Source organism: Geospiza fortis, unplaced genomic scaffold (genome assembly GCF_000277835.1).
Source record: "Geospiza fortis unplaced genomic scaffold, GeoFor_1.0 scaffold188, whole genome shotgun sequence".
Lineage (NCBI taxonomy): Eukaryota > Metazoa > Chordata > Aves > Passeriformes > Thraupidae > Geospiza > Geospiza fortis.
In genome coordinates, this window is record NW_005054337.1 from 2,641,319 (window position 1) to 2,650,786 (window position 9,468).

The 9,468-nt window shown below is 45.8% G+C and overlaps 1 protein-coding gene across 1 annotated transcript; it reads left to right on the forward strand.

Moving 5' to 3' along the window:
* The first annotated feature begins 6 nt into the window (after window positions 1-6).
* On the forward strand, window positions 7-8,561 carry KIF3B (kinesin family member 3B). Its single transcript, XM_005422199.2, has 8 exons — window positions 7-1,417; window positions 1,989-2,090; window positions 2,750-2,872; window positions 2,985-3,103; window positions 3,332-3,445; window positions 3,922-4,027; window positions 4,234-4,412; window positions 4,958-8,561. The coding sequence occupies exons 1-8, from the start codon at window positions 35-37 to the stop codon at window positions 5,052-5,054; spliced, it is 2,223 nt and encodes a 740-aa protein (XP_005422256.1). The 5' UTR covers window positions 7-34; the 3' UTR covers window positions 5,055-8,561.
* Window positions 8,562-9,468: the final 907 nt, after the last annotated feature.

Here is a 9,468-nt window from a genome sequence, read left to right on the forward strand (position 1 = left end):
TCAGCAGGATCACAGCAGGCACAGCGCCGCCGTCATGTCCAAGGCAAAGAGCTCCGAGTCCGTGCGGGTGGTCGTGCGCTGCCGGCCCATGAACAGCAAGGAGCAAACTGCTTCCTATGAGAAGGTTGTCAATGTGGATGTCAAGTTAGGGCAGGTCTCAGTGAAGAATCCACGGGGATCATCTCATGAACTGCCTAAAACGTTCACCTTTGATGCTGTGTATGACTGGAATTCCAAACAGGTCGAACTCTACGATGAGACCTTCAGACCTCTTGTGGACTCTGTTCTGCAAGGGTTTAATGGGACAATCTTTGCCTATGGGCAGACTGGGACAGGGAAAACATACACGATGGAAGGGGTGCGTGGTGATCCTGAGAAGAGAGGGGTCATCCCCAATTCATTTGAGCACATCTTCACCCACATCTCTAGATCTCAAAATCAGCAATACTTAGTTAGAGCGTCTTATTTGGAAATATACCAAGAAGAAATCAGAGACTTGTTATCAAAGGATCAGTCCAAGCGGCTGGAGTTGAAGGAGAGACCAGACACGGGGGTTTTTGTTAAGGATTTGACCACCATTGTCACGAAAAGCGTCAAAGAGATAGAGCACATCATGAATTTGGGAAACCAGAACCGCTCCGTCGGTGCCACCAACATGAACGAGCACAGCTCTCGATCTCACGCCATCTTCCAGATCACGATCGAGTGCAGCGAGCTGGGGCTGGATGGAGAGAACCACATCCGTGTGGGGAAGCTCAACCTGGTGGACCTGGCAGGCAGCGAGCGGCAGGCAAAGACTGGAGCACAGGGGGAGAGGCTGAAGGAAGCCACTAAAATCAACCTGTCCCTCTCAGCTTTGGGCAACGTTATCTCTGCCCTGGTAGATGGCAAAAGCACGCACATTCCCTACCGGGACTCCAAGCTGACCAGGCTGCTCCAGGACTCATTAGGTGGCAATGCCAAAACTGTGATGGTGGCCAATATAGGCCCTGCCTCTTACAATGTAGAGGAGACCCTGACCACACTGAGATATGCCAACCGTGCCAAAAACATCAAGAACAAGCCGCAGGTGAACGAGGATCCAAAGGAGGCTCTGCTGCGGGAATTCCAGGAAGAGATTGCTCGACTCAAGGCACAGTTGGAAAAACGGTCTATTGGCAAAAGAAAGAGGAGGGAAAGGAGGAGGGAGGGTGGGGAAGAGGAGGAGGACACTGAAGAGGGCGAGGATGAAGGAGATGACAAAGATGACTATTGGAGGGAGCAACAAGAAAAGCTGGAGATTGAGAAGAAAGCTATAGTCGAGGATCACAGCTTGGTAGCAGAAGAAAAGATGAGGCTGCTGAAAGAGAAGGAGAAGAAAATGGAAGACCTGAAGCGAGAGAAAGAAGCAACAGAGATGCTGAGTGCTAAAATCAAGGTAGAATTCTTCCTGGTCATACTCTTTGAAAGCAATTTCCTTAGGCTGTGGGGAAAATAAAGGGTTTCCCAATTTGGAAAGATATTTCACAGAAGGTTTCCAGGATAGTGATTTGTGTTTGGGTTGGAAGATTTTAAAAGAAACCATTTCTAGCCAGAAGTTGAAATTTCCACCATTAATCACATATTTCAATATTCATGAGTTGTTTCATTGTTCTTCTGTGCTGATCTTAAGCAATTGGCACAGTAAAAGACAATGCATCTTTTCACAAGCTGTGGCACTAAAAATGTTTCCTTCTGTTACAGATCATTAACAAGTTATTTACAAGGGAGCACACATTTTGGTTCTTCAGCTTTGCCACACATTGCAGTGGTGCCTTATTCTAAACAAGTTACTGTTGCATTAATCCCACAGTTTTATAGGAATTTTTAGAAATAGTGATTCCTGTAGCAGCTGCCTTGAAAGAGAAGGTTAAATAAGGGAGCTGCCCTGAAGAAGTTGTATCCATAGGAGAGAAAGTTACCCTCTGTAGTCACTGAGAGAAACTTCTGACCCTGGTTTTTCTTTTCAGACAATGGAAAGCAAGCTGCTGGTGGGAGGGAAAAATATTGTGGATCACACAAATGAACAGCAGAAAATCCTGGAACAGAAACGACAGGAAATTGCTGAACAGGTACAAGGAAGGAGATTTGTAATTTTGTATAAAAAGCCTTGCTGCTGAACTTTTGTAAAACATTGTGTCAGGGAAATTACCAGAAAGTTTTCCCAGGGTTAACCCTAGAATTGGTTTAATGGCAATAATTTATTGAAAAGAAGGGGGAAGGGCTTGTGTCATATTTGTCATTATTTGAAATATGTAATGAAGGTTTATAAAAGTTTTCTTCTAGCTTTTCATGGTAAAGATTTACCTCCTATCTTGATTGGAGCTGTTTGTAAGTGAGGAAGTATTGCTAAGATCTCTAAGAGTACCAGTTCAGCCTTTAGCTGAAGGGAGGGGTCTTTATTCTCTGCTAAAAGTTTATTTTTTGTTATGCAAATTCTATTGGTGATTCTTAAATGTAATAACCAGTACAAACTGATAAAAAGGAAAGAAAATAAATTCTAAATATGCCATTTGATTCCTTTAGTTGAAGCTTGAGCCTTGTTCACACTACCTGATTTTAATAGCAAAATAAGGACAAATAAGATGTTTCTGGTATTTCTGTGGCAAGAGATATGAAAAACTGAAAGGCGGGGAAGGAAACCCATCCTGAGCATGCCCTTCAGCATGTGTGTCAGCTGGAGATGACAAGGTAATTGAGGTCTTTAATGCCATATTTTCACATTCTTCAGAAACGTCGGGAGCGAGAAATCCAGCAACAGATGGAGAGTCAGGATGAGGAAACACTAGAGCTGAAGGAGACCTACAGTTCTCTTCAGCAAGAGGTGGACATAAAGACCAAAAAGCTCAAAAAGGTAAAAAGAAAATGATTCCCTGTCTGCCAGGCTGGGAATAAAATCAACTTGTGTGTCAAAGTGAGAGGAGCTTTGGCAAGTGACGGATTTTGGCTCTTGTTGTGTGCTCCAGTTATTTTCCAAGCTGCAAGCTGTGAAGGCAGAGATCCATGATCTCCAAGAAGAGCACATCAAGGGGCGCCAGGAAATGGAACAGACCCAGAATGAACTCACCAGGGAACTAAAGCTAAAGTAAGCCCCATCACTTAAGTAAGCTATTAACTGTAACAGAGAGGGTTTCTCGGGGCAGGGAGTGGAGGGACTGCCTTGCACATACTTGTGGAATAAGATTTAACCATGAGAAAATGAAACCATTCCTCCTTTTCCAGGGTTTTATTACATCAGTGGGAGAGGAGCAGTGAGGAAAGTCATTGCTAATTACGTTTCTTGTATATTTCTCATTTTTGTGGTTGAATGTAGGCACCTGATTATTGAAAACTTTATTCCCTTGGAGGAAAAGAATAAGATCATGAACAGAGCATTCCTTGATGAAGAGGAAGACAACTGGAAACTACATCCCATAACCCGTCTGGAGTGAGTGTACTTCTGCTCTTGGGATGGAATTACAGGTCACAGGAAACCCTCTAGCTGTCAAGAACAAAAGAGGGATTGAACTGGGGATTTAAACTGACCCTCGAGAGTTCACAGCTTCTTGATGTGTAATAAGATAAAATAAATCAATTTATTCCTCTTAATAGGTGCTATAAAATACGAATGTACAGTTAGGGGAATTCTTGAGATATGATGATTTTTCTATTAGGCAAACCCAATAATTAAATGTAAAATACATGTAATAGTGCATTCGCCCTTAAAATATCAGTGCATTCCTATCATATTTCTTTCCTGCTCCTACAAACGCAGCCTGGGTGGTTTCTGCTGTGTTGAAACAGATTTCTGCATGGAATTTGCAGATGTTGTAGCTCATAAACTCCAAGAGGAGTTGTAGCTCATAAACTCCAAGGGGAGCTTTTGGTTTTAGGGTATAACAGCCTGAGTCTGTTTTTCTCTAGTAACCAGCAGATGATGAAAAGACCAGTATCTGCTGTGGGGTACAAGAGGCCCCTGAGCCAGCACGCCAGGACGTCCATGCTGAATCACACAGCTGTTCGGTACAGGGTAAGCCCACATGTGGTTGAACCTTTGCCTCTTCACCCTGTGATTGGGAATGCGGATTCCAGAGGGGATTGGGTGTTCTTCTTTGAGATGTAAATTTGTAGTGCCCGGGCACACATTTATAAAGTACTTCAGATTAAATTTCTGAAGGGCAAAGTAACAGTTTGTGTGAAAACGTGGAGACTTTGATTCTGCTTTTCCCCTCTCAGGCAGAGAACGTCGTGTTACTGGAATTGGATGCGCCCAGCCGGACGACGAGGAACTACGAGGGTCCAGCCATTGCTCCCAAGGTTCAGGCAGCTCTGGAAGCAGCTCTGCAGGATGAAGATGAGATTCAAGTGGACGCCTCAACCTTTGAGAGCTCTTCAAATAAAAAATCAAAACCCAGGTGAGTTGGACTTTCCCTGGCCCACAGGAGAGGTGCAAGTACAGTTGCTGTCGGTCAGCATTTGTCATCAGTGAAGTGAAGCTGAGCTTCATAGTAAAGGAGATAGAAAAAGGAACATAGAATCATTAGGGTTGGAAAAGACCTTTGAGTCCAACCTCCAGCTGAATCCCCACCATGCTACTAAACCTTATCTTGAAGTGCCACATCTACTCATTTTTTGAGCACAGCAGGGGATGGAGATTCCAGGGCTCAAGCACTCTTGCAGTGAAGAGATTTTTCCTAATATCCAGCCTCAACCTCCCTTTGTAGAACTTGAAGCTGTTTCACCTTGGCCTGTCACTTTCTGCTTGGGAGAAGAGGCCAACCCCCACCTTGCCACAACCTTCTTTCAGGGTGTAGGACATAGGACAAAAGAAAAAGCTGAAACTGCTTATTAGAGAATAACTCCAGTTAAAAAAAATCAGCTTTTTGCAGATTAATTTTGGAAAGGCAGGTGATGTTGTTAGAAGTTTTCTTGTTTATATTTTCATTTTTTGCTTCTTCAGACCGAAAACTGGAAGGAAATCAGTGGGATCTGCATCAGGATCAGGCACCCCCACTTCTCAGCTCTACCCACAGTCACGAGGGCTTGTTCCAAAATAAAATCAGCAACTCCTCTCCAGGGAGGGAACAGCCTTTACCTTCTGGGAGCAGAGACAAGGACAAACCTGCAGAGAGAGCTCCTGGCCAGCCTCCAGCCCCTTTCCCTGGAGATGGCCTTGTTGCTGTTTAACTGACTCAGGCCAGTCCAGGGACACTGAGCCATGGGAAGATCCGTGCTTGCAATTCAGCATTTGGCCTCTGTGGGAAATGGATTTTAGTTAGGAAATCAAAAATGCATGAGGTACGTTACAGTGTGTTAGGAGCAATGGGAAGCATGGGGATCACCTCACAGCATCACCGTCCTCCTCCTGCACCAGCCCTTCTGCTGCACGGCGCTTTTTGGCTGTTGGGCACCGAGAAGACAGAGTTGAAAGTCATCTCCACAGAACCACCACTCTGCAGCTCCACAGTGAGAGCCAAAAGAGGTTAAAAAGCAGAGGATCTGTTCAAACTCGACAAGGTGCATGGTTCTTCCTCTTCCTGCTTGAGAGGCTGGCATCACCACCTGGGGTTCAGGCAGGATGGCAGTGGCCAGCATGTCCTCACCACCACACAGCTGTGCCTCCCCACAGGGCTGTAGGACAGAAAAGGGTCTCAAAAACACCTCTGTGGTCTCTAGAAAGGAAGCAGTAGAATCTGAAGTCCTTTCTTTGTTTACAGGCATAAGTGAGGGCCCCTCTAAGCTGACCTACAGACCTCACCCCTACCAACAGGAACCACCTTGTCAAGGAACACCTCTGCATGCCATGTCAGCTCCACAGCTTCCTCCTCTCTCTTGCCTCCATCTTTACCCCTGGCATTTAAACCCAGTGTCCATATGACATCTTTAATGGCTTATGGCCATATTCTCATGCCTCCCACTGTTGATGAAAAACGTAGCACCAGCTCAGAGCTCTCTCTGCCAGGCTCAGACTCTCAGCTGGGCAGAGCACTGGACCTTGGAGCTGCCTTTGAGTGCACTCCTGGGAGTTTGGTCCCTTCCCTTGGTGTCTAAGGAGGTTTAGCATTCAGTGCCTCTTGTGCCTCACCTGTTCCATGTTAAGCAGATTTCTCTCTGCACCTCCCAGCCCACTCAGAGCCTGCTGGGAGTGAACCCGACCTAACTGAGGCTGGTGATGGAAGCTGGTGTTAATTCCAGGGGTTTTACTTTGAAAACAAGGGAGGGAGAACTCCTGCTTTTGACAGTCTCATTGCAAAGCTGCCCTATGACTAAAGCAGGCTCGTGTAGCAGGGTAGAGGGAGGTGGAACTCCACGCTAAGGACAGAGTAAGGTGTCCCTGTCTAGTGTCCCACAGCTCATTTGTAAGTTTTAGTTCACTGTATATTGAGACTTGGGATGTTACTTTTTCTGGTTGCTCTTGGCTGTCATCCTGTGAACATTTTTACCTGTTTTCCCTCGCTGATGACTCCCTCCAGACTGACACGTGTGAGTGTGTGAGGACTTGCCTGGCTGCAGACATGCTCTGATGTGTGGACTCTGCCTTGTGCTCCTTAAGTGTCCACGGAGTGACTTCATCCAGGCTGGAGAGCTCCTTTCTACTGACCCCCTAAGCAGGAGGAACTGAGTGCTCAGCACAGCTCACCTGTGCATCCTGCAGGCACGGTGCCCAGGTGGGCCAGGTGGGCCCCCTGAACACCAACTTGGCTGCTGCATTCCTGGACTGCTTTCCTGGGCCACAAGGTTAATATCTGTATACACATGTATGCACACATACACATATATAATAGTTTTGGTGGAAAAAGGAGGGATTTACTTATAACTGAGAGAACAGGCACATGACCAATTTCTTTCAGCCTGAACATGGAAACCCAGCATAATCTTCATTTTCACCAGGCACTGTTTATATCCTGAGAGCCTTTTAACTGGCTTTTGTTGCATAGTATAACCACCTTCTCTTCCCTCTCTTCCTTCTTTCTCTCCAGCACATAATCTTCTGTACTAGGACATTTTAAAAGATGATTGTATGGTTTAAGTGCTCAGAGAATTGAAATTAAATAGGGGGGAGGTTTAAAACCCTGAAACAGCAGCACAATATATAACCACGTGTATGTACATACCTATGTACACATGTTTTATGTGAATAATGCATACACAGACACATCTGTGTCTGCACATGTGCACATTTTTCCTCAGTTGCTACTATCCCATAGGGAATTCTATTCTATATTAAACTCATATGCTGGAAACTGCCTTCGTGGCAGGGCTGGTACCATGGAGCTCTGCAGTGCAAACCTGTTTTCATGTTGATGAGCCAGTGTCAGAGACGTTCTGCTTTTAACTCTGTAGAAATTCATTAGCAAGGTGAAAGAAACTCAGTAGAGTGGAAAAGAATAAATCTGCATATTTAGTCATTGTATGTAAATTGGGGCTTGGTGGAGATTTGGTCAGTGTATTCATGGGCAATCTCGGGCCTGTTACAGAAGCCTTTGGATTCTCATTCCAAAGGACTTAACCCTCACCAGATGCTCAGTGGCACTGATGTTAAGATACATTGTCTTAAGCTGTACAAAACAAGCTGAGCTCTGGGTTGAAGCTTTTAAGAAACATTCCTGCCGAGTTTGCCCTTCTTTGGTGTTATCTGAACCATCTGGGCTTCCTGCTGGTTAACCAAAGGCAGGAAATCCAGCTGGACTCCTGGAAGAGGCCCTGGGACAGCCTTGCACCATCACCTTTTCTTCATAGGAATGTTTACCATTCAACATAATTGTCTTTGCTCTGATCTGTATAATGGGATCTTTTTTTTAAAAAAAAGTGGCATGGAGCAGGAGTTGGCCACGGGGAGCAAGTGCCACCAGACACTGAAGCATAGGAATTAAAGCACTTTCTTAAATCCTTAACTTAGGTCTAACGCCTTTTTAAAAATATTTGCATGCTGCTTGAATCTTCTAAAACACATACCTCTGCCAGGCACCTGGTGCCTTATACAGATCAGAGCAGGCAGTGCTCAGTCAGTCGGGGCTGTGTAAGTCTGTCCTGGCTGAACCTGCAGCGCTGGAGCTTCAGTGAAACACCTGAGTACCTGGACCTGTCCTCTCTCCTGTCTGTGCTGGGCTGTGCACCAGTCTTTAAACAGTTCAGTGGAATTCCTGGGGGTCTGTTCCTGCTGTGTTCAAACACAGACTGAAAAAGAGAACCTGCAAAAGCCATAATTAGCTACAGAGATGGAAGTGAAATGAGAACGCTGGTGCTGCCTGCTGCACTGTGCAGTGGGGGGTTGACTCTCTGGGATCCAGGTGCTTACTGCCTTCTCCAGCCCCCTTTCTTTTTGAAGAGGTGACCCAGGATCCTTCTGTGGGCACAGCTGTCAATGGCAACTCTCAGCTCCTTGGAGATACACCCACCTCCACCTTCTCTTAGGTGATCTGTAGAAAAAGAACCTGTCCATAGTTCTGTCCATAGTTTTACAGCTTATATTTATTTGTATCATCTCTTTTGTCTAGGAATGTAAAGTGATCCTAAAATACAATGTGTAATAAAGTCAATAAGATTTATTGCATCTATCAAAACACGTGTTTTTCATTGTTAATTTGGGCAGGGCTCAGTGACTTCATGTTTTACAGTGCCTCATGTTATTTTTCTTTCATAAAAAGAAGTCTGCACAAAGTAAGTGGAAAAATGTAATTATGAGTAGAAGTGCAATGAGTATTGTAATGTGTGTGTATATATAATATAGAGATATATACACATACATATTTTATTTTTATATATATGTATATGAGTAGAAGGTGCTGATGCCTGCATGTGGCACCTTAGGTACCAGAAGTGCTGGTGAAACCCTGCCAGAATCCCAGTCCAGGATGGGCTCCTGCAGTGGATGGTGCTGATTTAAACCAGTCTTTTATCCTTTATCAATGCTGTGGGGAGAAGAAGCCTGGGAGTACAACCAGGATGTCCAGAGAAGGGAAATGAAGGTGGGGACGAGTCTGCAGCAGATGTCCTGTGAAGGAGGCAGGAGTGTTTACCCTGGAGAAGGAGGCTGCAGGATGACCTTACCACTCTCTCCACCTCCGTGAAAGGAGGTTGTGGCCAGATGGGAGTCGGGCTCTTCTGCCAACCCATGCCAAGAGGACACAGCGTTAAACTGTGCCAGGGGAGGTTTAGTTTGGAAATCAAGAAGAATTCCTTCACAGAAAGGGTCATTCGGTACTGGAAGGTGCTGCCCAGGGAGGTGGAGGAGTCACCGTCCCCGGAGGTGTTCAAGGAAAGGCTGGACGTGGCACTGAGCGCCCTGCTCTGCTGGACATGGTGGTGTTGGGTCAGAGGTTGGACTCGCTGATCTCAGAGGTCTTTTCGAGCTTAATTGATCCTGTGCTAACCGGGATGCTGGAACTCCAATCGCCGCAGCCCTCACACGCGGGGGTTCAGCCTCGAGCCCTCAGCTCCAGCTGGGTCCCGCAGCCGCCCCCGGCCCGG

Excerpts from the sequence above, each read along its gene's own strand:
- KIF3B (XM_005422199.2), top strand. The coding sequence starts at position 35 with ATGTCCAAGGCAAAGAGCTCCGAGTCCGTGCGGGTGGTCGTGCGCTGC. Across the intron at positions 2,091-2,749 it reads GACAGGAAATTGCTGAACAG|AAACGTCGGGAGCGAGAAAT; the intron begins GTACAAGGAAGG and ends CACATTCTTCAG. Across the intron at positions 4,413-4,957 it reads AATAAAAAATCAAAACCCAG|ACCGAAAACTGGAAGGAAAT; the intron begins GTGAGTTGGACT and ends TTGCTTCTTCAG.